The sequence below is a fragment of the Eurosta solidaginis genome, chromosome 5 (genome assembly GCF_040869045.1).
Source record: "Eurosta solidaginis isolate ZX-2024a chromosome 5, ASM4086904v1, whole genome shotgun sequence".
NCBI classification, from domain to species: domain Eukaryota; kingdom Metazoa; phylum Arthropoda; class Insecta; order Diptera; family Tephritidae; genus Eurosta; species Eurosta solidaginis.
This window is the reverse complement of record NC_090323.1, coordinates 112,236,024-112,263,978: the sequence shown is the minus strand read 5'-3', so window position 1 is coordinate 112,263,978 and position 27,955 is coordinate 112,236,024. Positions and strand designations below refer to the sequence as shown.

Sequence of the window (27,955 nt, the reverse complement as noted above, 5' to 3'; positions counted from 1 at the left end):
GCTATATTTGGTAGTAGTTGTATCAAAGTGTGTTAAGTTTACGAATAAAATTTAAATATATTTATTCAAAAAAAGAAATTGTGTTTAAAAATAAATTGTTTTTACGGAACACAAGTGCAATTCACTATTCAAATTTCTATTTTCCCTAAGTATACTAAACCATGTCAGCATGGGTTATTGCTTGTCGTTCAACAGTTCAACAAACCTAGCTGTTTTTAAACGGTTTTGTTTAGCTTGACTTGACAGGCCGGCCGGAGGAATTTTGTAAATAAAATTTAAGTAACTTCCCGATAAGCTGCAAGCTTCAAACTTGGATTATAGTTCAGAACCCGATCACAATGCAATACCTAATAAGAAAAAACTACGATAGGTGGCGTATGGATAGAAATATTTTAAAACATCGTATTTGTGGTCCGATTTGGCTCATATTAGGAACCATAATACAACCAGGAATAGAAAGCGACCTATGAAAAAGATCGCTGCTTGGTGGCGCCGTTGTCGAGATATTCAAAAAATCGTATTTGTGCTCCGATTAGGCTCATATTTGGAACACATATTACATACATGAATAGAAAGCGACAAATGAAAAAAATCGCCGCCAGGTGGCGCAAGGATCGAGATGTTAAAAAAATCGTATTTGTGGTCCGATTTGGTTCATATTTGGAACATATATTACATACAGGAATAGAAATCGCTTTATGAAAAAAAATTCCGCTAGGTGCGGCAAGGATCGAGATATTAAAATTACTCCTATATGTGGTCCGATTTGGCTCATATTTGGAACAAATATTACATACAGTCCGGTAGAAATGACACCAAAATACTTTGGAGTACGAGAACTTAGGTTGTAACAAATTGTCAGTAAAGAGTCCTTGTAATAATGAGTCACTAAATGAACTAAATAGAATGAGAAGTAGTAGGCAATTAAGACTAAAAACTTGAATATAAAATAATTAAAAAAGTGTTTAAGTTAAACGGTTTTATTGAAAACAATACTTACATTAAGTAATAATAATAATAAAAGCTAGAAAATGATTAGCTTGGTCCTAGGTACTGGTCATCACACTCCTCATAAATCTAGGGCGTTGATCAGACAATTAAATAAAAGCGTTGGTGTCATGTGGTTGATTCGGGATAGGCTAGAGTTTAGCCTGTTACAGTATCCAGATCAAAGTTGAGCTAGATCGACGCGCGTCTCCCTAGGGAGATCGCTTTCCCCTTCTGCGTATTTAACTTTAAGAACGGAGTTCGCCGGGCAATTCCTGGCATGGAGGTCCGCCGCCTTTTTGTGGTTATAACTGAGGACCTTTTTGTGTTGTTCTCCTACATACGGCTGAGATCTCAGTACCGTATTTCCTTGTAGTGCTTGCGGAGATGACTCCTTAAGATATTGAGGGCGGGGTCCTTTAATTAAATGTCTGTTGGGATGCCCAGGTTTCTGTGTTTTCAGCAGCAACTGTTTGCTCAGCATTTAATTTATCGCCCTAATGGGGAATACTCTCGCCTCAGTTTGTAGGTGGTGCTCTGGGGACATAAGAATACCGCCTGTATCGGTTCTCAGAGCGGTGTTTTGACAGGTCTCTGTTTTCTCCTAGTGAGTAATCTTTAGGCTCAGCGACCATATTGGAGACGCATAGCATGCAAGCGTCTATTTATCTTCACCCCAAGTGCTACCGGCAAGATATTAGAGGATTTTGTTACGGCTTTGGATTCTATCTAGGTACAATTTCTCGCCAAAATGTAGATCCTGATCGTCACACCCAGTATTTTTGGTAATCGTGTGGGTAATGGCACCGACGTGGTTGTCCAATATGGTCGACATATGTTTGGGTATGTTGTAAAAAGGCCGCCTATAAATCATAGGTTGGTGACAATGTCAGGTTGCACGAGGCGAAAAAACTGGAGAAATAAGGGAGATATGTAGTTGTTTATGTTATTACATTGCTCATCGTTGGGTGTGACAGGACCTGTAGCCATTATAGTGCAGTTATCAGCGTAGGACCCATGTCAACTCCTTCTGGTGGCGGGGATAGAACACCATGTGGTATCCCGTGTTTAGTTCTTGTGGGTTTAGATGTCACGTTCCTGAATTGCACCGATGCCTGGCAAAACAGATAGCTGTACACCGTTTGAGACTAGGAGGAAGAAGTAACCTTTACAAGTCTTGCAGTAACGTGCCGTTGTTGACTGTATCAAAATCTTTTGATAAGTCTATCCCTACTGGTAGTATTTTTACGTACCATATATATATTGGAAATGTTGTTAAGATTAAAACTGTAAGTCCCTTTTCTTTAAAGCAGGCGTGGCCCTTATCTGCTTTTGATCGGATCTATATATATTACCAAGGACCATATTTCCGCCATGTTACAAAGTGATATTAAAGGCATTCGACTAACGGTTTGTAAAACTTTTAAGTTTTCTTTTGCGGCCCCACTCCAATTTAACAAAATTGTTATCACTACATAATATAAAACAAAGTCGCTTTTTCTGTCCCCATGTCCTTTTGAATGCTTAAACATTTAAAATTACGCAACGGATTTTGACGCGGTTTTCAATAGATAGAGTGATTGAAGAGGAAGGTTTATATGCATAATAACATCCATTAAATAGTGGAGAAATACTGTTATTTTTGAAGTTTCTAATGTGATGTATATATATAAAAGAAAGTGGTGTTAGTTACACTATTTATAACTCAAGAACGGATGAACCGATTTGGTTGAAATTTGGTGGAGAGGTAGTAAGCTACCAGAAGACGTACATAGGATACTTTTTATCCCGTTCTGGTTAGGGTCTTGAGATCAAAACGTGGACCTGGGTAATCCTGGAGTGAGTTTATACAATATGGGTATCAAATAGAAACTGTTTATGAGTAATTTGATACGGGGTATTTTTCGTACCCCTGGGTGACTAGGGTCTTGAGATATAGGCGAAAACGTGGACCCGGGTAGCCCTTGAATGTGTTTATACAATATGGATAACAAATGAAAGCTCTTGATGAGTGCTTTAGTACAGGGTAATTTTCATATCTATTTGTGACTAAGGTCTCGAGATATAGGCCAAAACGTGGATCAGAGTAACACCTGGATGTGTTCTTACAATATGGGTATCAAATTGAAGCTGTTGATGAGTGATTTAGTACAGGGTACTTTTCATACCTTTTAGTTACTAGGGTCTCGAGATATAGGCCAAAACGTGGACCAAGATAACACTAGGATGTGTTTTTATATTATGTGTATCAAATTGAAGCTGTTGATGTGCGCTTTTCAGAGTAATTTGTATACCGATGGGTGACAAGGACTCGAGATATAGGCCAAAACGTGGATCCGAGTAACCTAGGATGTGCTTTTACAATATGGGTGTCAAATTGAAGCTGTTTATGAGTGCTTTAGTACGGGGTAGTTTTCATACCTATTGGTGACTAAGGTCTCGAGATATAGGCCAAAACGTGGACCCGGATACCCTTACAATGTGTGTGTAATATGGATATCAAATAAAAGCTATTGCTGAGAGCTGTAAAATAATTTTCATTGTGATATTCGATTTAGTCGCATCAACCTTGCAAAATTGATAAATACGCATGCGAAGCCGAAATAAAGACATGAATTAGTAATACCCACATACCTACTTACATATGTCCTATTCGATTTGCCTGAAATTTGTTATATAAATTTGCCTATATTAGTATTTACGATCCTTTTTTCCGGGAAGTGACCAGAGACGGACTGGGACTAGGACTGGGATTAGGACTTGGACTGGGCATGAGACTCGGAGTGGGACTGGGACTCGGCATGGGACTGGAGCAAAATACATACCACCATCTGGTACTGGCAATAAGGGATGAACAAGAATGAGAAGAACTCGAGAGAAGAGAAAAGAGGCAAGGAGAAGGAGACTGAGAAAGAGATAGAGTGAGACGAAGATAGAGATAGATTAAGCGAAAAAGACGGAGAGAGGAGTGAATAAAAGGATTAAGAAAAAGTGAAGAGGGGGGAGGGCAGAGATAGATGGAAAAAGCTTATTAAAATGTAAGCAGATAGACCAAATTTAGGGCAGAACAACGTCTAACGGGTCTGCTAGTAAATTTATATTGTGCATCGCAACTTTTTTATCCACTCCCCAAGTTTCATCACTTCATCGGTATTTGATAAAGCATTGTTCCTTTTCCCCATTTTTGAAAATAGACGTGGATATAATCTAATTTCGGCCATTTTCAATTTCGTCGGCGATCCTGTAAAAGCTGCTAACTCCATCCACCAAAGGTTAGGTTAGGTTAGGTTAAGAGTGCGTGTTTGGGTTATACCCACACTTCCACTCGTAAACATTTTTGTCCATTGTGAGTGCCCTCAGTAAGTGCAGGGTGGCGGCATACTCGATTAACCCCATTACAACTCCATCCACCCAAATTTCACAGTAAAACGAACTATTGCATGACAAGTTAAAATATATTGAAATTTTACGTAGTTAGCAGATTTTTATAATTTTGTTGTTAAGTTAAACGGGGAGCTTTTGCTTTCATGTTTTGGTATTAATGGACTGAACTTTGTTAATCTTAAAAATGTTGATCAGCGCTTGGTGAAGTATCGGGGAAAAGTATGGAGTTAAAGTATCGATACTTTACTCAGTACTTGGAAAAAAGCATCAATTACGAAATATGTACTCGAGTATTTTTTGGAAAGTATCGATACTACTCACTCAGTACTCGTATCGTTCTATCACTAGTCGTGGCTACCAATTTGCCAAATGAGAAATAAACACTAAAAAAGAAACTTCCTCAGAAGATAAACATTGGAGGGATTTTTTGCAATATGCAAAGAAACTTTTCCTCAATTTATTATATGCATTTTTATAATAATGAAGAATATATTAGAAAGATTTTCCTTTTGTTTTTAGACAAAATGTTATTGTTTTGAGAAGAAATTCCTATGGCGAAAAATCCTTCTCATTTCGGAAAAAAAAAATTTTTTTTTTAATGTAGAATTGATATCTGTGTCACAGATTTACGAAAAGCAACCCCCTCCCATGATACAAAAAATGGAGGTAGTTCCATTTAGTGTGACGTTAGCCACTTGACTTTTGCGGGGACAATGACTATTTCACAGAAAACAAGCTACCAGATGAAAAATGCCACGAAATTTTCTAATTTTGATGGATATCATAATAACGGATACGACTTAATTACTTTCACAGTTATTTTAAATAAAAAAAGAAAAAAATGAGTTGCATGCGTTGGAAATATTTTAATACGAAATATTAGCTTAGAAAAGGTTTTTAATAAGTTTTTCGAGCTCCCGAAAATTGCTTTGGTGGAAGAAACATGGTTTGAAATACAAAGCAAGGGAATATAGCCTCCTTAAGTGTCCGTACGTTTGCCCAGAACATGTTGAAAAAACATACACGTTTGTCAATTGATTGCCCAAACGAGGTCCTTATAACCCGACACCGCAATTTCTAAAGAGTTTAGCATAATTAAACGCAATTTTTATAAAATTGAATAGTTATAAATTGGCTACAAGTCCACATATTTTATTTATTGTATAATTCAAGCTTAGCGCTTGAGAAGGGAATTGTTAAACCATTTTGTAGGGAGAACATTTGCCCAGTAGCTCTGCAGGTAAGCCACTAGTTATGTAAGTTGTTTTGCCCGTTGTACCAGGGGTAACCTTGGGGCAAGCCCCGCCTAAAAACTGTAGTGTTGCGTGGAATTCACCTCACTTCGAACACGATTAATGTTACAAATATACATACAAACAAACGTTCATATTTAATTGACTCAGATAACCACCATGAGTTCATTCGTATCGCCTAATATATTGATTCGTCATACCAATCAGCTTACGCGCGGATCATATTGACAATATGTAGGTCAATACAATAATTTGCGGGGAAATCATTTTTCATTATTAAGTCATGTACTTCTAGTATGTAAACATTCATGTAAATATGTATGTGTAGGTTAAGAACTTTTGTATAAATAGAAATGAATTTCGTCAATAAAGAGAATCGCATTTTAACGCTCTTCATCAGCGTTCGGAAAACCTTTTTCGTTTTACTATTTCAAAGTTATTACAAAACATTCTGTGCCATTTTAGCATTGATATTTATTGATGTAGCGTCCCACAAACGTAACAAATTAAACACCTGCCTGACTTTGGAGGTACACTTTTTCTCAACATGCCTTGAGAACTATCCACTGTAGAGGCATGATAATAGGGCCATGCTAGAACAACAGAAGTTTTCGTGTATTTTTTTATGTCTAGGGGTCAAGCTGCCATAAAGATATGAGCCATTAAGCAATGTGTGAGTCATTATCCACTACTTTTCAATAAAATTGCATAGTATACTGTATTCTGAATAAACATGTATGTACATAAATTGGCATATTATTATTGTCTCAGATGAACATTGCGTTTTCATCCTGAATGAAATTTCCATCCCGAAAAGCCACAATTTCGCCTTAAACAGTAACTGTATGGCAACGCTTCTAGCAAATCAACAAATATTATGAAACTTCAAAAATCTCCAAATACGTCAAAAAATTTTGAGTGGAACTAGTTTCTTTTTTATACCATGCCCCCTCCCTTGACCACAAGTGAAAACTCGGATTTCAAGCTGGCTGATTTGGGATTTCTTTGAGTTTTGTGAAAATTTTGAATTTAAAATCGTACCATGTTCAATTCCAAATTTTTACCAGTGGCTCTACTCTCTCTATATTCTGATTTCATGCATGAAGTAAATTGAAACAAAAAATATACCCGCGGCAGTTTTTCCTGCCGTAAGAGGCCACTAAATTACCTAATTGATTCAAGGGGTTATGTAGCGCAACTTATTCATGGTGTAGCTTGCGCAAAATATAGCTTCTCCAACCCAATTTTCAACCTCACCCACCTGTGGCGAATCCTGTTACTTTAATAGCCGAGGCTCTGGCGACCCCAAGTTCCTCGCAGATCTATGGGGTAGGAGGGCGGAATGGCCTTGAAGGTTCACGTGGTAATACAAAATAGTTCCCGAGATGGTCGGGCTGATGTCTTAATGGTGCTTGTTACCGGAACGTACCGGATCTGCGTCCGATAAAGGACCATCAACATCGATAAGACCTTCGGGAGTGTCCTTATCGCTACAACAACAATAATAACTGTGGCAATATCATTACAATTATAGGTTTTATTTTTATGCATTTTTATCTAGGTACCTATATGTATGTACATTTTTGTAATATATTTCGACTTTCACTTTCAGATCTTCCCGAAATTATACTTGCACCACAGAATCTTTCCTTGACTTTGGGAAAGCCTTTCACCTTGGAATGTGATGCGGATGGGCACCCTTCACCTGATATTTTATGGTATTTTAAGAGTAATCCAGTGCAAGCAAATGAGCATTTAACATTGGAAAACGAAAACACTGAACTATCTATAAAGAAAGCTACATCTGACGATGCAGGTACGTATATTTCGAAGTATAGGTGTGTCAAAGAGGAACAATGTCACTATGTTGCGAAATGCCCCATATTTCTATTTCCTTGAATCTATAGAGAAGTTCACACTTTTATGTATTCACTGTACCTATCTTAAGTGTAACTTGGAAGAGTGTGAGCATAACTTGGTGTTATACATCATTCATTCATTAATTTATTTAATGCACATATAAGACATGGTCTTTTACAGTGTCATCTTTGAAATGTTTACTTAATACTAGTACAAATTTATTACTTATTTATATATTTAATACTAGTTGCTGACAGAGCTAGATTCAAAAAGTGAGGTCAATTCAAAAAGTGAGATGAAGAAGGACAAAAGCATAGATATCTAATCTAATCTAATCTAATATCTAATCTAATCTAATCTAATATCTAATCTAATCTAATCTAATATATATTATAAATGGCAAAGTTTGGATGCGAAGATGTTTGGATGTTTGTCCAGACGTTTGTCTTTGTGACTCAATCACGCAAGAACGGCTGGGCGGATTTGGATGAAATTTGGCACACATATAGCCAATAGTCTAGAAGGATCTACTAGCTATATATTTTTGAAAAGGGGCGTGGTCCCCGTCCCCTAGGAACAGTTATAATTTAATTATTATATTTTTTCGTCTTTGCGACTAAATTTTCTCCTAAATCAATAGTTTTTGGTATCTGGCACATAATGATCGAGATCTAAACAATTTTGGAAAAATGAGCAGCGGTACTTCTCCTCCCGACCTCCATCAATTGTTTTTATTAGCACGCTTTTATTAGCTTTACCTCTCTGTTTCTTTGTAACTCTTCATTCGCTCCAACGCGCCTGCTGCCTTATTAATATGGTTCTACAATTAGCTTCGCCTTATTTGTAATCCCGTTGGGGTCATATCGAGACCCTTCGGGGATCATTTTTGGAAGGTTTTCGGGATTCGTTCGGGATCATTTCGGGACTATTAGGGGATCATTTGAAGACCTTTCCGGCATCATTTCTGCATAGCTTCCGGGATTCGTCGGGGATCATTTCGGGACTATTAGGAGATCATTTGAAGACCTTTCCGGCATCATTTCTGCGTAGTTTCCGGGATCCGTCGGGGATCTCGACGGGGTCATTTCGGGACTATTTCGGGATCATTTCTGCATAGTTTTCGGGGTTCGTTCGAGATACCGTCGGGGTCATTTCGGGACTTTTTCTCTACTAATACGGGATTATTTGGGGACCCTTCACGGACGGCATCGTTACTGGATGGTTTTCGGGATCCGTCCGGGATCCGAGAGGGATCATTTCGGGACTCTTAGGGGATCATTTGAGGACCTCCTCGGCATCATTTCTGCATAGTTTCCTGGATCCGTCGGGGCTCTCGACGGGGTAATTTCGGGACTATTTCCGGATCATTTGGGGTACCTACCGGGATCACATCTGGATGGTTTTTGGTATCCGTCCGGGATCCTGTCGCGATAATTTCGGGACTTTTTCGGGATCATTTGGGGTCCCTTCCGGCATCATTTCTGGATGGTTTTCGGGATCCGTCCGGGATCCCGTCGGGGTCATTTTAGGACTTTTTCGGGATCATTTGGGTTCCCTTCTGGCATCATTTCTGGCTGGTTTTCGGGATTCGTCCGTGATCCCGTCGGGGTCATTTTGGGACTTTTTCGGGATCATTTGGGGTACCTACTGGCATCATTTCTGGATGGTTTTCGGGATCCGTCCGGAATCCCGTCGGGGTCATTTTGGGAATTTTTCGGAATCATTTGGGTTCCCTTCCGGCATCATTTCTGGATGGTTTTCGGGATTCGTCCGGGATCTCGTCGGGATCATTTGGGGTCCCTTTCGGCATCATTTCTGGATGGTTTTCGGGATCCGTCGGGATCCCGTCGGGGTCATTTTAGGACTTTTTCGGGATCATTTGGGGTCCCTTCCGGCATCATTTCTGGATGGTTTTCGGGATCCGTCCGGGATCCCGTCGGGGTCATTTTAGGACTTTTTCGGGATCATTTGGGTTCCCTTCCGGCATCATTTCTAGATGGTTTTCGGGATTCGTCCGTGATCCCGTCGGGGTAATTTTTGGACTTTTTCGGGATCATTTGGGGTACCTACCGGCATCATTTCTGGATGGTTTTCGGGATCCGTCCGGGATCCCGTCGGTTTCATTTTGGGAATTTTTCGGGATCATTTGGGTTCCCTTCCGGCATCATTTCTGGATGGTTTTCGGAATTCGTCCGGGATCTCGTCGGGGTCATTTTCCGAATTTTTCGGGATCATTTGGGGTCCCTTCCGGCATCATTTCTGGATGATTTTCGGGATTCGTCCGTGATCCCGTCGGGGTCATTTTGGGACTTTTTCGGGATCAGTTGGGGTACCTACCGGCATCATTTCTGGATGGTTTTCGGGATCCGTCCGGGGTCATTTTGGGAATTTTTCGGGATCATTTGGGTTCCCTTCCGGCATCATTTCTGGATGGTTTTCGGGATTCGTCCGTGATCCCGTCGGGGTCATTTTGGGACTTTTTCGGGATCATTTTGGGGTACCTACCGGCATCATTTCTAGATGGTTTTCGGTATCCCATCGGGGTCATTTCGGGACTTTTTCGGCATCATTTGGGGTATTTTTCGGCATCATTTGGGGTATTTTTCGGCATCATTTCTACATGGGTTTCGGGATGCTTCCGGGATCCCGTCGGGGTCATTTAGGGACTTTTTCTCGACTAATTCGGGATCATTTGGAGACCCTTTCGGCATCATTTCTGGATGGTTTTCGGGATCCGTTCGGGATCCCAGCAGGGTAATTTCGGGACTATTAGGGGATCATTTGGGGACCTTTTCGGCATCATTTCTGGATGGTTTTCGGGATCCGTCCGGGATCCCGTCGGGGTACTTTCGGGATCATTTGCGTACCTTCGAGAGATAAATTCTTGATGGTTTCCGGGATCATTACGGGACTTTTTCGGGGTTATTTTGCGTCCCTTTAGGCATCATTTCTGGATGGTCTTCGGGATTCGTCCGGCATCCCGTCGGAGTCATTTCGTGACTTATTCGCGGCTAATACGGGATCATTTTGGGATCCTTTAGGCATCATTTCTGGATGGTTTTCGGGATCCGTCCGGGATCTCGTCGGGGTAATTTAGGGACTTTTTCGGGATCATTTGGGGGCTCTTCCGGCATCATTTCTGGATGGTTTTCGGGATCCGTCCGGGATCTCGTCGGGGTCATTTGGGGACTTTTTCGGGATCATTTGGGGGCTCTTCCGGCATCATTTCTGGATGGTTTTCGGGATCCGTCCGGGATCCCATCGGGGTAATATCGGGACTTTTTCGGGATCATTTGGGGTTCCCTTCCGGCATAATTTCTGGAAGGTTTTCGGGATCCGTCGGGGATCCCGTCGGGGTTATTTCAGAATTTTTCCTGGATCATTTGGGGTACCTTCCGGCATCATTTCTAGATGGTTTTGGGTATCCGTCCGGGATCCCTTCATGGTAATTTCGGGACTTTTTCGCGACTAATACGGGATCATTTGGGGACCCTTTCGGCATCATTTCTGGATGGTTTTCGGGATCCGTCTGGGATTCCGTCAGCGTCATTTCGGGACTATTAGGGGGTCATTTGGGGACCTTTCCGGCATCATTTCTGGATAGTTTTAGGGATCTTTCTGGAATCCCGACGGGGTCATTTCGGGATCATTTGGGGTACCTACCGGCATCATTTCTGAATTGTTTTCGGGATACGTCGTTGATCCCCTCGGGGTCATTTCGGAACATTTTTGGACCCTGTCGGGATAATTTAGGAACCCTTCCTGGATATTTTCTGCATGGTTTTTGAGATCCGTCCGGGAGCCCGTCAGGGTCATTTCGGAACCTTTTCGGGACTATTTCGGGATCATTTTGGTACCCTTCAGGGATCATTTCTGTGTGGTTCCCTGGATAAGTCTAGAATCGTGTCGTTGTCATTTCGGGTTTTTTTTTGGGTCTATTCCGGGAACTTTTGAAGACCCTTCGGGGGCATTTCTGGATGGTTTTAGGCATCCGTCAGCGATAGCGTCGGGGTCATTTCGTGGCTTTTTATGGGTAATTTCGGGATAATTTGGGGATCCTATCAGGTTATCAGCTCATTTAGTTCTTTTTTTTACTGATTTACAAATATAAAATGCATTACACAGAAACAAAATTGTAAACAGATAACTTGATAAGCAGGCTAACGTGAATAGCCCATATATTTCATTTTCTCCTTGCGGACGGGGCCGCGGGTAAAAGCTAGTTTTTCATAAGTTCATTAACAAAGGATCTGGTTTACAGCGAACTTGAAGCGCTTAGGATTTGTTTCTAACTTCACTTTATTGGGCAGAGCATTCCACAATTGCACAGCTCTAAAGAAAAAAATTCTGGATGTCACCGAGTATTTAAAGTGCGGTATAGTAAGGTTGCAAGTACGAGTTGACCGCGCAAACGAAAGCTTCGAAAACAGATATTCTGGGGAACGCGAGTAAATAATTTTATGTATAAAAAATAGTAGACGGCGATCAAAGAACGAAGGTAAACTACATTCAAGAATCGTTCTTGAGAAGCTGGAAATATGATCGTATTTCCTTTTAAGAAAAATATATCTGGCGCAATTATTAATTATAAGTTGATACTTCCTCATGGAACCTTTTTCAAGGCAACCATATAGCAGCTCATGGTACGATATTATTGGCAGTAATAGAGCTTTTGCAAGTTTAAGTTTGGTATCTTCACTAATAAAATTGGCCGTTTTCCATAAATGTCTCAATATATAATATAACCTACTAATTGATGAATTTACATGATCAGCACAAGTAAGATGCTTATTTAGTATGAATCCAAGCGTTTTAACAGTCTTCTCAAATTTCACAACGTTCCCATTAAGTATTATTGGAGAAACATCATCCAAATTATAAGAATAATCTGAAATGGCAATCGCCTGTGTTTTAGATGTATTAAGGCAGAGCTTATTATTGTTAGACCATTGATTTATAGCTTTTAGGTCTTCATTTATTCGACAAACAAGATCCTCCACTAACACAAGAAGTGCCGAGAGGTATATTTGCGCATCATCAGCATAAAGATGAATAGATACATTTTGACAACATTTCTCTATGTCTTTTATATACAAGCTAAATAAAATTGGACCAAGAATAGAGCCCTGAGGTATACCAGATTTCACCGGCAATGAGCTGGATTTACTATCTCTACACACTACCCTCTGATGCCTGTTTGTAAAGTAGCTATTTATGAGCCTTACAGCATCCCTACTGAAACCAAAGTATGTTTGAAACTTATGAATAAGAATTTTGTGGCAGACAGTGTCAAAAGCCTTGGAGAAATCCAACAGTACAAGAATAGTCAGGTCGCCGTTATCAAAGGAAAGCCGTATATCTTCCATTACCTTAAGCATAGCGGTTGAACAGCCAAAGTTGTGGTCGTGGTCGCTAACACCATCGCTAACATAGTTGGTCAAAATGTAAGACATTACTCATATCAGAAACGCAAAAGACGTCCAGTAAACTTGGTCTACAATGGGGACCAAAACGAGTAGGAAGCTGGCTTACAACTTTAAGCCCTAAGCCTGACATATCTTCAAGCAAGTTTTGGGAACGATCATTTTCAACAAGCAAATCTATATTTAAATCTCCACACAGTAGTATATGTTCGTAAGTGGCACTATATTTATGTATACATTGAAAGAGGTTATTTAAGTCATACGACTTATTTGGATTATACACGCATACAACAAGGCAACGCTCGTAATTATTGTAAAATTCCACCATCAAAAACTCTATAGGATCGGAATTATCTGATTTATTTATTATTTTACACTGCAACGTCTTCTTGTGGTATATCGCAATCCCTCCACCTCGCTTACCTTGCTGTCTGTCATTTCTAACCAGACAATAGTCAAGAAACTGGTTACCATTATCATTCGTCTCATTTTGAACCCAAGTTTCAGTGACACAGAACATCCACACTCACAGAGCTAAATATGTGGTTCAAATAATCAAGCTTACATTGATTCAGACTTCTAAATTTGAAATGACAAAGCTGAAATCCAGGGTGACCATCACTCAAAAGCTTCAGTACTATTTTAGTGTTGAGTTCGTTAGAGCCGGCAAATGAACTATTTGAGTTCATAAACATATTGTAACGAATTTGCTGCAAATCCTCTTATTTGCAATCCTCTGCTAAGTTCGAATAACTAAACTGTTGAATAAATAACTCCAATTTTGAATAATGGAAAAATTGCCTTTATTAAAGTACTTCACAATAACACTTATACTTTGCTACTCGCTGGCTTAATAATCAAACTGATTGATAACTCAAATGAAACTCTACTATTGGCCGCCAGATCGCGTGCTTAATCAATAACTGATTGATAGCTCAACTCAAACTGAATTCCAGCGCCTCTACATCTGTCGCCTTTTATACTCTTTGGTTTCCTCGTTCGCATTTTTCTAGAATCTACTAGCATTGTCCATGAGCTCTCAAACTTCTCAGCTATAACTAAAATTGCACAATTTTATACATCTTTTAGGCGCTTCCAGAATCTACTAGTCCAGTAGCTCTCAAACTTCTCAGATATATGCATGTGTTAGTGCATTGACTCTCCGCTGCTCGTATACGTACATGGTACATATATGTAGACGCAATTATTTATTCGTTTATGTAGATACATAATGATTGAATTATTGATGGGAATGTTTGTAGTTTACAGTCTCTCGCGCACACATAGGCGTATAAGAAAATGCATCTGTGTGTGACATCTCTCGGCTGTCTTATATATGTGTATACATGATTTGATTATTGACGTAAATATCGCTTAGCATGCCTTAGCATCGCTTTAGTGATGGTATAGCTTAGTGATGCTAATATCCGTGACAATATCTATGCACTTCAAGTTGCCAACATAATATAATACATGCTAGAGCAAGAGCATTAAAAAAAGGGCGTGTGGCACTCGGGGACTGTCGCGGTAAAGCTATTGCATATTATCAACTTATGCAATTATAATATTTGGCAACATTTTGTTTTCTTTGATATTAATTCAAGATTTGTCTTAAACTTTAACTTTAACTTTATTTTTAACTTTAACTTTAACTTTAATTTTAACTTTAACATAATTAATTTGTTTATTGGCCGTTAATGAATAAATATATATATTATTCTGTTTTATGAGCTCTAGGCCTGTTTTAAATAAAACAACTCCGTTTGTTGCTTATATGTATTTAATTTCGATATTTCGATCTCAATCTGAGATCATCACCAGGACTGTAATAAAAACAATAAAAACACACATTCAATTACACATAAAAAACATATCCATCTCTTAAACATATTATATTTCACATAAAAACATGTTAATCTACTTAAACATAATGCATAAGCGCGACTTACATCTTCCGCTGTGATGCAAAGACTAAAAATTATGAAGAAAAGTGATTATCGGAACCAACGAAAAAATAAACAGAGAGTGTAAACGTGTAGACAATCAAATGAAATACCGTAATTGTAAACAAAAATTGAGAAAAATTTACAACAATAATATGGCAAGCGGCGAAAATAATAATACTGTGGGTATGCATACCAGTAATCAGGTGTATAGTTATTGTACCAAGGCACAGAAACTACATGAGTGTGCATGTGCAGAGAATGGAGCAAATTGTTATTATTTTTGTTTTATTTTATCAAGAGTATTGATTGTGCTTTAAAATCAGGTTGCGGTAGGCGTAAGCACAATGATCCGTGTCAGCCTTAAAATTCATCCTTCTATCATTAGGGGTGTTCACTATGTGAAGCATTTCTAAAGTAAAACGCTTATGATAATTTGTCTCCTCTTCCAAAATTTTGATATTTTCGAAATCCGGGTAATGTCCGGTATCCTTACAATGGGATGATAGAGCCGTTTTGTTGTCAGAAAAATTGTTCCTTAATTTTATATTGGATTTGTGAGCGGATATCCTTGTCTTCAGTTTTAATTTTGTAGTACCCACATATACTTTCTCGCATACGTGGGACCCGTCGCCGTTGCAAGGAATCCTATAAACAACATCCGATTTTTCTTGTATTGGTATTGGGTCTTTTAATCTGCTGAACACCTTTTTTAAAGAATTGCTGTAGGTAAATGCTAGCTGAACATTATCCATATCATACATTTTTGAATGTTTGATCCTTTCTGAAAGCCCAGGGATATATGTGACGGATTTAAAGATTTTGGCATTTTGATTTTTCTCCTTATTATCGTTACCTAGACGCGAGTAATAATTATATATAAGTTTGTTCACTAATTTAATTGGAAAATCGTTCTTTTCGAGGGTATCCTTTATAAGTTTAATATTTTTGGTATGGTAAATTCTATCACTAATTGAGAGAACTCGTCTCACGAAATTATTGGCCGTGTTCACTATTACTCCTCTATCATGCTGTGAGTTGAAGTTAATCAGTCTGCCGGATGCAGTAGGTTTTTTGTACCAGTCTAATGCTAATTGGTTGTTCCTCCTAATCACTAGGGTGTCCAGAAAAGGTATTTTTCCGTCCCTTTCTACTTCAATAGTGAATTTAATCGATCGGTGGTATCCGTTAAGTAGGTTAAGCAAAATATTTGTGTCCTCCGTTTTTATTATCGCGAACAAATCATCTACATATTTCGTAAGCATTCGTGGTTTGTTCGGCGCCTGCATTTCAAACCGGGATAAAAGTTCCTCCATCACAATATCCGCAATGACCGGTGACGCTGGGGCTCCCACGGGCATTCCCGATCGTTGCTCGTATATTTTATCCTTATATTTGAAATAACGATTTTCCTTAATGCAAAACTTGACTACCGTCAAGAAAAGTTCTTTCGTCATGGACGTGTGCTCCTTTATCATGTCCCACTTTGCACCTATGATGTCTAGTGCTAAATCAACTGGTATGCTGGGAAATAAAGACACGACGTCGAACGACACCAAACTCTCGTCGTCATGCACATACGTATTGTGTATCTTATTTTTGAACTCAGCTGCATCTTTGATGTTGTATTTGGATGAAGAGGTCAGATTTTTCAGAATTTGTATGACAAATTTACACAGATTGTAGGACGGAGACTTGACGGACGAACAGATAGGTCTAAGCGGAATTCCTGCTTTATGGATCTTGGCAGGCCATAGATTCGGGGGGGATAGGAAGTTTTACAATTAAGACTAACTTTTTCTTTTAAATCAATGACATTGTTGTTGTATAATTTATCCACTATATCGCTGTTTTTCCTTTGAAGCTGATTGGTAGGGTCGCGTTTTAATACTTTATACATAGAAATATCATTAACAATTTTCTGCATCTTTATGTCGTATTCAGTTCCGTCCATTAACACTGTGACATTTCCCTTATCTGCATTGAGAACTAAGATTTGTTCATTCTTTTTCAAAAATTGTTTTGTGGCTCGCAGTGTGTCTACCGTGAATTTGTCTCTAGCTGAACTTTTTGTTTTGTTAATGTGGTTCTGTAGAAGTGCCGTCAAGTTGTTCCTTTCGATTTCCTGTTTATCTTTTTCTTTAATAGTTTGAATGTGATTTTCCCCATCTGCTATCAATTTGAATAACGGGAATTCTTTAACCAACGTGGGCAGAGCATGCTTGGGACCAAGGGAAAGAAGCCACATGATATTTGTCGGTATTTGTATTTCCGTCGTGTTACAAATATATTCAGGTATCACCCTAATGTTAAAGCTTTGTTCCTGTTTTTGTTTAGATGTTCGTACTTGCTAACTTGTGTATTTTTCATGTTGGTCTTGAGAGTATTCGTCAAAAGCTCTTCGCTTTTAAAGAATGTCGTGGCATCGTGTGTTGTAAGGGATTGTGTTATTAGTGTTTTTAACCTATTTACCTCTTTTCCTTTTCGCCGTAGAATTTCATGTTTTATTGTGATTAGTAAGTTTAAAAGTTTGTACCCGATCCTCTCCATGTATGTATTTACGGTGTTCGATAGTTTTGTTGGTATTTTGTGGCTATTGATGTTGTTGTTAATAGTGTAAAGAATGGTTTTGGTTGCATTGGTTATGAAACTCGGTGTAACTCTATTTCTCCTACATCTCTCCAGGAACTTTGTTGATTCTGATATTCTCGCGATTTGCTGTGTGTTGCGTTGGTATTGTTTAATATTTCTCTTGGTTTTGTTGTTGTAACCATTTTTGATGTTTTTGTAAACGTTTGTGTTGCCGTTTACCTCTCGGTGTGCTCTCCGTTTTAACATAATTAATTTGTTTATTGGCCGTTAATGAATAAATTTATATATTATTCTGTTTTATGAGCTCTAGGCCTGTTTAAAATAAAACAACTACGTTTGTTGCTTATATGTATTTAATTTCGATATTTCGATCTCAATCTGAGATCATCATCAGGACTGTAATAAAAAACAATAAAAACACACATTCAATTACACGTAAAAAACATATCCATCTCTTAAACATATTATATTTCACATAAAAACATGTTAATCTACTTAAACATAATGCATAAGCGCGACTTACATCTTCCGCTGTGATGCAAAGACTAAAAATTATGAAGAAAAGTGATTATCGGAACCAACGAAAAAATAAACAGAGAGTGTAAACATGTAGATAATAAAATGAAATACCGTAATTGTAAACAAAAATTGAGAAAAAATTACAACAATAATATGGCAAGCGGCGAAGATAATAATACTGTAGGTATGCATACCAGTAATCAGGTGTATAGTTATTGTACCAAGGCACAGAAACTACATGAGTGTGCATGTGCAGAGAATGGAGCAAATTGTTATTATTTTTGTTTTATTTTATCAAGAGTATTGATTGTGCTTTAAAATCAGGTTGCGGTAGGCGTAAGCACAATGATCCGTGTCAGCCTTAAAATTCATCCTTCTATCATTAGGGGTGTTCACTATGTGAAGCATTTCTAAAGTAAAACGCTTATGATAATTTTTCTCCTCTTCCAAAATTTTGATATTTTCGAAATCCGGGTAATGTCCGGTATCCTTACAATGAGATGATAGAGCCGTTTTGTTGTCAGAAAAATTGTTCCTTAATTTTATATTGGATTTGTGAGCGGATATCCTTGTCTTCAGTTTTAATTTTGTAGTACCCACATATACTTTCTCGCATACGTGGGACCCGTCGCCGTTGCAAGGAATCCTATAAACAACATCCGATTTTTCTTGTATTGGTATTGGGTCTTTTAATCTGCTGAACACCTTTTTTAAAGAATTGCTGTAGGTAAATGCTAGCTGAACATTATCCATATCATACATTTTTGAATGTTTGATCCTTTCTGAAAGCCCAGGGATATATGTGACGGATTTAAAGATTTTGGCATTTTGATTTTTAGTCTTTGCATCACAGCGGAAGATGTAAGTCGCGCTTATGCATTATGTTTAAGTAGATTAACATGTTTTTATGTGAAATATAATATGTTTAAGAGATGAATATGTTTTTTATGTGTAATTGAATGTGTGTTTTTATTGTTTTTTATTACAGTCCTGATGATGATCTCAGATTGAGATCGAAATATCGAAATTAAATACATATAAGCAACAAACGGAGTTGTTTTATTTAAAACAGGACTAGAGCTCATAAAACAGAATAATATATATATTTAACTTTAACTTTAAATTTTACTTTAACTTTATTTTAACTTTAACTTTAACTTTCACTTTAACTTTAACATTCACTTTAACTTTATCTTTAACTTTAACCTTAACTTTAACTTTAACTTTAACTTTTACTTTAACTTTAACTTTAAATTTAAATTTAACCTTAACTTTAACTTTAACTTTAACTTTAATTTTAACTTTAAATTTAACTTTAACTTTAACTTTAACTTTAACTTTAACTTTAACTTTAACTTTAACTTTAACCTTAACTTTAACTTTAACTTTAATTTTTACTTTAACTTTAACTTTAAATTTAACCTTAACTTTCAACTTTAACTTTAACTTTAAATTTAAATTTAAATTTAACTTTAACTTTAACTTTAACTTTAAATTTAACTTTAAATTTAACTTTAACTTTAACTTTAACATTAACTTTAACTTAACTTTAGTTTTAACTTTAACTTTAATTTTAACTTTAACTTTTACTTTTACTTTTACTTTAACTTTAACTTTGACTTTAACTTTAACTTTAACTTTAACTTTAACTGTAACCTTAACTTTAACTTTAACTTTAACTTTAAATTTAACTTTAATTTTAACTTTAAATTTAACTTTAACTTTAACTTTAACTTTAACTTTAACTTTAACTTCAACTTTAACTTTAACTTTAAATTTAACTTTAACTTTAACTTTAACTTTAACTTTAAATTTAACTTTAACTTTAACTTTAACTTTAATTTTAACTTTAACTTTAACTTTTAATTTTACTTTAACTTTAACTTTGACTTTAACTTTAACTTTAACTTTAACCTTAACTTTCACTTTAACTTTAAATTTAACTTTAACTTTAACTTTAAATTTAACTGTAACTTTAACTTTAATTTTTGCTTTAACTTTAACTTTAACGTCAACTTTAACTTTAACTTCAACTTTAACTTTAACTTTAACTTTAAATTTAACTTTAACTTTAACCTTAACTTTAACTTTAATTTTTACTTTAACTTTAACTTTAACTTTAAATTTAACTTTAACTTTCAACTTTAACTTTAACTTTAAATTTGAATTTAAATTTAAATTTAACTTTAACTTTAACTTTAAATTTAACTTTAAATTTAACTTTAACTTTAACTTTAACTTTAACTTTAACTTTAACTTTAACTTTAACATTAACTTTAACTTAACTTTAGTTTTAACTTTAACTTTAACTTAAATTTTAACTTTAACTTTTACTTTTACTTTAACTTTAACTTTGACTTTAACTTTAACTTTAACTTTAACTTTAACTTTAACCTTAACTTTAACTTTAACTTTAACTTTAAATTTAACTTTAACTTTAACTTTAAATTTAACTTTAACTTTAACTTTAACCTTGGAGGGGTAAAAAGCAGGTATACTGGTGGAATAGCGAAATCGCGGAGCTGCGGAAAATATGCCACAGGATGCGAAGGCTAGCAACTCGCGCGCGCGGCAGGCCTGAGGCTCTAGAAAAGTCGGAAGCGTACAAAGGAGCGAAGAAAGCTCTTAGTGCTGCCATTAAGCAAAGCAAGCTTAAGTGCTGGAAAGCGCTTTGCGAGGAAGTGGATCGAGACCCATGGGGGCAGGGATATAAGATAGTAATGATGAAGTTCCGTCCGCCAAACCAGCTGATGGACGAGAACCAAATAAGGAACATTGTGGATGGCCTGTTTCCCACCCAACTGCCTAGGGAGGGCGGGTACGTTACCCATGAAGATCGCAACGTGGAACCATTCCAAGAAGAAGAGCTTAAAACTGCCGTGCGAACTATGAAACCTAGGAAAGCATCTGGGCCCGACGGAATACCCGCGGAGGCAATTAGACTAGCTGCAAACGACTGCCCAGAACTTATGTTGCACATGTACAACAAATGTCTCGAAGAAAGAATTTTCCCCACCATATGGAAGACAGCACGACTGGTTCTCATTCCAAAAGGGAAAGGAGATCCCAACTCTCCATCATCCTACCGTCCCCTATGTATGTTGGACACAGCAGGGAAATTGATGGAGAGTCTCCTGAAGCAACGCCTCACCAGAGCGTTACAGGACGCCGGAGGACTGTCGCCCAGACAGCATGGTTTTCGGAGGGGGCACTCTACAATGGATGCCATAGCAGAAGTTATAGACGCAGTCAAGAAAGCCGAGACAGCGTGCCACAGAGCAAGACCTATAGTGTTGCTGGTCACGCTGGACGTCAAAAACGCTTTTAACTCAGCTAGGTGGGAGGACATGCTTGAGGCACTAGAAAGCACTTTCAAAGTACCGCAATATTTGTTAGAAATTTTAAGGGACTACCTAAGAGAGAGGTATCTAATATATGAAAGTACTCACGGTCAAAAAAAGGTAAAAATAACAGGTGGAGCAGCCCAGGGTTCGGTACTAGGTCCCGATCTCTGGAATATAACTTACGACAGTCTTCTTCGGTTAGACATGCCAGAAAGCACCTTCCTCGTTGCATTTGCAGACGACGTGGCAGCTGTGATAACAGCACCAAGCTGCGAGCTGGCACAGCTAAAATTAAACCAGGTCATGCGTAATGTAAATAGGTGGATGGCTGAGCACGGTCTCCAGTTAGCAACAGCCAAAACGGAGATCGTCATCCTCACAAAGAGACGTATTCCCACTACCAGGAACATGATGGTTGGGGACCAGCCAATAGAAACACTCGCTTCAGCGAAATATCTGGGAGTGAGGTTAGACAGCAAACTCAACTTCTCGGATCACATACGAGGGACCTGCGAAAGAGCTGCGCGCATAATAGCGCAGTTGAGTAGATTAATGGCAAACACAGGTGGCCCAAAACCATGCACAAGGAAGTTGCTTGCATCAGCCTCGGATTCTATACTCTTATATGGTGCAGAAATCTGGGCGGACGCAATGAAATACCGGAAGAACCGAGTCGCCCTCACCTCGGTCCAACGCAGAGGGGCGCTGCGAATATCTTCGGCTTACCGCACGGTCTCAGCTGAAGCTGTCCTGGTCGTTGCGGGAACCATACCGATATATCTTCTCGTTGAGGAAAGAAAAACAATATATGACAACGGATCGCAAGCAAGTAGAGCTGCTGTTGCCATGCAGGCGCGAGAAGAATCGATCCGACGTTGGCAGGATCAGTGGAGCAACAGCATCGTAGGAAAGTGGACTAGGGAACTAATCCCTGAAATTGATCCATGGTTGAAGCGACCGCACGGAGAGGTAGACTTTTACCTGACCCAGTTTCTAACGGGACATGGTTACTTCCGCAAATACCTACACAGAATGGGTAAGGTTGATAGCCCGAGCTGTCTGTACTGTGGGGAAATAGACGATGTACGCCACACCTTCTTCGAATGCAGGCACTTCTCCCATCAGCGAAGGAGGGTAGAAGAGGTACTTGGCGACCTATCCCCGGGCAGTGTCATTAATAACATGACCTGTCGAAGAGACAGATGGGATACGGTCAGCACATATGTGAGGCATATACTTACCAGTAAACGAGAAGACGGATGCCTAGCCCATTAGCGTGAGAGTAGCCATAGAGCTCACGTAGCGCGCACCCGTACCCGAAGTAATGCTAAACGCGGTCCCAGGTACGGGGATTTGCGCGGGCCGTGGGAGGTTAGGTTTTAGTGGGTAGGCCTTCATGGCAGAAGGGAGTCCTACACTCGGAGAGTCTCGCAGTGAGGCTTAAATATCCCGGTCAGTGCATAAAGCATTTCCTCCTTCCACGAAACACAAAAAAAAAAAAAAAAAAAAAAAAAAAAAAAAAAAAAAAAAAAAAAAAAAAAAAAAAAAAAAAAAAAAAAAAACTTTAACCTTAACTTTAACTTTAACTTTAACTTTAGCTTTAACTTTAACCTTAACTTTAACTTTAACTTTAATTTTAACTTTAACTTTAAATTTAACTTTAACTTTAATTTTAACTTTAAATTTAAATTTAACTTTAACTTTAACTTTAACTTTAAATTTAACTTTAACTTTAACTTTTACTTTAACTTTAACTTTAAATTTAACTTTAACTTTAAATTTAAATTTAACTTTAACTTTAACTTTAACTTTGACTTTAACTTTAACTCTAGCTTTAACTTTAACTTTAACTTTAACTATAACTATAACTTTAACTTTAAATTTAATTTTAACTTTAGCTTTAACTTAAACTTAAACTTTAACTTTAACTCTACTTTAACTTTAAGTTTAACTTTAACTTTAACTTTAACTTTAACTTTAATTTTAACTTTAACTTTAACTTTTACTTTAACTTTACCTTTAACTTTAATTTTAATTTTAACCTTAACTTTAACTTAAACTTAAACTTTAACTTTAACTTTACTTTAACTTTAACTTTAACTTTAACTTTAATCTAACTTTAATTTTAACTTTAACTTTAACTTCAGCCGCAGACTAACACCCGTGGAAGGTTAGTCCTTGAGATGGCAGCCAGGCTCGGTTTGAACGTGCTTAACACTGGTACGACCCCTACATACCGACGGCCAGGCTTTGGATACTCGATCCCCGATGTAACACTAGTGTCAGAAAGCCTGCTGCTGACCGCTGCTGGATGGAGAGTCATAGAGGATCTGACTGGCAGCGATCACAACTACATCACTTTCCACCTAAACGATCCCGGTCAGAGGCAGATTCCGAACGGGCCACGCAGAACAAAAGCATGGGGCGCATCCAAGGTCGACTCTGCCACGTTCTCCGCATCAGTACTGGGGGATGCCCGACGGATAATCAACAACTCCAGTCCGACGGAAGAGACGGTTGAAAAGCCAATGAGCTGTCTTCGCCACGCTTGCAACCTCTCTATGCCACGGAGGGGAGTGTGGAGGGGCAAAAAGCAGGTATACTGGTGGAATAGCGAAATCGCGGAGCTGCGGAAAATATGCCACAGGATGCGAAGGCTAGCAACTCGCGCGCGCGGCAGGCCTGAGGCTCTAGAAAAGTCGGAAGCGTACAAAGGAGTGAAGAAAGCTCTTAGTGCTGCCATTAAGCAAAGCAAGCTTAAGTGCTGGAAAGCGCTTTGCGAGGAAGTGGATCGAGACCCATGGGGGCAGGGATATAAGATAGTAATGAAGAAGTTCCGTCCGCCAAACCAGCTGATGGACGAGAATCAAATAAGGAACATTGTGGATGGCCTGTTTCCCACCCAACTGCCTAGGGAGGGCGGGTACGTTACCCGTGAAGATCGCAACGTGGAACCATTCCAAGAAGAAGAGCTTAAAGCTGCCGTGCGAACTATGAAACCTAGGAAAGCATCTGGGCCGGACGGAATACCCGCGGAGGCAATTAGACTAGCTGCAAACGACTGCCCAGAACTTATGTTGCACATGTACAACAAATGTCTCGAAGAAAGAATTTTCCCCACCATATGGAAGACAGCACGACTGGTTCTCATTCCAAAAGGGAAAGGAGATCCCAACTCTCCATCATCCTACCGTCCCCTATGTATGTTGGACACAGCAGGGAAATTGATGGAGAGTCTCCTGAAGCAACGCCTCACCAGAGCGTTACAGGACGCCGGAGGACTGTCGCCCAGACAGCATGGTTTTCGGAGGGGGCACTCTACAATGGATGCCATAGCAGAAGTTATAGACGCAGTCAAGAAAGCCGAGACAGCGTGCCACAGAGCAAGACCTATAGTGTTGCTGGTCACGCTGGACGTCAAAAACGCTTTTAACTCAGCTAGGTGGGAGGACATGCTTGAGGCACTAGAAAGCACTTTCAAAGTACCGCAATATTTGTTAGAAATTTTAAGGGACTACCTAAGAGAGAGGTATCTAATATATGAAAGTACTCACGGTCAAAAAAAGGTAAAAATAACAGGTGGAGCAGCCCAGGGTTCGGTACTAGGTCCCGATCTCTGGAATATAACTTACGACAGTCTTCTTCGATTAGACATGCCAGAAAGCACCTTCCTCGTTGCATTTGCAGACGACGTGGCAGCTGTGATAACAGCACCAAGCTGCGAGCTGGCACAGCTAAAATTAAACCAGGTCATGCGTAATGTAAATACGTGGATGGCTGAGCACGGTCTCCAGTTAGCAACAGCCAAAACGGAGATCGTCATCCTCACAAAGAGACGTATTCCCACTACCAGGAACATGATGGTTGGGGACCAGCCAATAGAAACACTCGCTTCAGCGAAATATCTGGGAGTGAGGTTAGACAGCAAACTCAACTTCTCGGATCACATACGAGGGACCTGCGAAAGAGCTGCGCGCATAATAGCGCAGTTGAGTAGATTAATGGCAAACACAGGTGGCCCAAAGCCATGCACAAGGAAGTTGCTTGCATCAGCCTCGGATTCTATACTCTTATATGGTGCAGAAATCTGGGCGGACGCAATGAAATACCGGAAGAACCGAGTCGCCCTCACCTCGGTCCAACGCAGAGGGGCGCTGCGAATATCTTCGGCTTACCGCACGGTATCAGCTGAAGCTGTCCTGGTCGTTGCGGGAACCATACCGATATATCTTCTCGTTGAGGAAAGAAAAACAATATATGACAACGGATCGCAAGCAAGTAGAGCTGCTGTTGCCATGCAGGCGCGAGAAGAATCGATCCGACGTTGGCAAGATCAGTGGAGCAACAGCATCGTAGGAAAGTGGACTAGGGAACTAATCCCTGAAATTGATCCATGGTTGAAGCGACCGCACGGAGAGGTAGACTTTTACCTGACCCAGTTTCTAACGGGACATGGTTACTTCCGCAAATACCTACACAGAATGGGTAAGGTTGATAGCCCGAGCTGTCTGTACTGTGGGGAAATAGACGATGTACGCCACACCTTCTTCGAATGCAGACACTTCTCCCATCAGCGAAGGAGGGTAGAAGAGGTACTTGGCGACCTATCCCCGGGCAGTGTCATTAATAACATGACCTGTCGAAGAGACAGATGGGATACGGTCAGCACATATGTGAGGCATATACTTACCAGTAAACGAGAAGACGGCCATAGAGCTCACGTAGCGCGCACCCGTACCCGAAGTAATGCTAAACGCGGTCCCAGGTACGGGGATTTGCGCGGGCCGTGGGAGGTTAGGTTTTAGTGGGTAGGCCTTCATGGCAGAAGGGAGTCCTACACTCGGAGATTCTCGCAGTGAGGCTTAAATATCCCGGTCAGTGCATAAAGCATTTCCTCCTTCCACGAAACACAAAAAAAAAAAAAAAAAAAAAACTTTAACTTCAACTTTAACTTTAACTTTAACTTTAAATTTAACTTTAACTTTAACTTTAAATTTAAATTTAAATTTAACTTTAACTTTAACTTTAAATTTAACTTTAACTTTAACTTTAAATTTAACTTTAAATTTAACTTTATCTTTAACTTTAATTTTAACTTTAATTTTAACTTTAACTTTAACTTTAAATTTAAATTTAACTTTAACTTTAACTTTAACTTTAATTTTAACTTTAACTTTAACTTTAATTTTAACTTTAACTTTAACTTTAACTTTAAATTTAACTTTAACTTTAACTTCCACTTTAACTTTAACTTTATTTTTAACTTTAACTTTCACTTTAACTTTAACATTCACTTTAACTTTAACTTTAACTTTAATTTTAACTTTAACTTTAACTTTAACTTTACCTTTAACTTAACTTTAACTTTAACTTTAACTTGAACTTTAGCTTTAACTTTAACTGTAACTTTAACTTTAATTTTTACTTTAGCTTTAACTTTAACTTTAAATTTAACTTTAACTTTAAAATTAACTTTAACTTTAACTTTAAATTTAACTTCAACTTTAACTTCAACTTTAACTTTAACTTTAAATTTAACTTTAACTTTAAAATTAACTTTAACTTTAACTTTAACTTTAACCCTAACCTTAACTTTAACCTTAACTTTAACCTTAACTTTAACTTTAACTTTAACTTTAGCTTTAACTTTAACTTTAACCTTAACTTTAACTTTAACTTTAATTTTAACTTTAACTTTAAATTTAACTTTAACTTTAACTTTAACCTTAACTTTAACTTTAACTTTAATTTTAACTTTAACTTTAACTTTAAATTTAACTTTAACTTTAAATTTAAATTTAAATTTAACTTTAACTTTAACTTTAACTTTAAATTTAACTTTAAATTTAACTTTAACTTTAAATTTAAATTTAACTTTAACTTTAACTTTGACTTTAATTTTAGCTTTAACTTTAACTATAACTTTAACTTTAAATTTAATTTTAACTTTAGCTTTAACTTAAACTTAAACTTAAACTTAAACTTAAACTTTAACTTTACTTTAACTTTAACTTTAACTTTAACTTTAACTTTAACTTTATCTTTAACTTTAACTTTAACTTTAATTTTAACTTTAACTTTAACTTTAACTTTTACTTTAACTTTAACTTTAACTTTAACTTTAACTTTAACTCTAATTTTAATTTTAACCTTAACCTTAACTTTAACTTTAACTTTATCTTTAACTTTAACTTTAACTTTAACTTTAATTTTAACTTTAACTTTAACTTTAACTTTTACTTTAACTTTAACTTTAACTTTAACTTTAACTCTAATTTTAATTTTAACCTTAACCTTAACTTTAACTTTAACTTTAACTTTAGCTTTAACTTTAACTTTAACCTTAACTTTAACTTTAATTTTAACTTTAACTTTAAATTTAACTTTAACTTTAATTTTAACTTTAAATTTAAATTTAACTTTAACTTTAAATTTAACTTTAAATTTAACTTTAAATTTAAATTTAACTTTAACTTTAACTTTAACTTTGACTTTAATTTTAGCTTTAACTTTAACTATAACTTTAACTTTAAATTTAATTTTAACTTTAGCTTTAACTTAAACTTAAACTTAAACTTAAACTTAAACTTTAACTTTACTTTAACTTTAACTTAAACTTAAACTTTAACTTTAACTTTACTTTAACTTTA

The 27,955-nt window shown here is 37.5% G+C and overlaps 1 protein-coding gene across 1 annotated transcript in view; it reads left to right on the top strand.

The window, feature by feature from the left end:
* Positions 1-27,955, top strand: part of Pxn (Peroxidasin) — a 1,464,583-nt gene that overhangs the window by 903,321 nt on the left and 533,307 nt on the right. Inside the window, exon 5 of the mRNA XM_067787797.1 lies at positions 7,237-7,440. Within this exon, the coding sequence (XP_067643898.1) occupies positions 7,237-7,440 (204 nt within the window). The remainder of the gene's footprint in view (positions 1-7,236; positions 7,441-27,955) is intronic.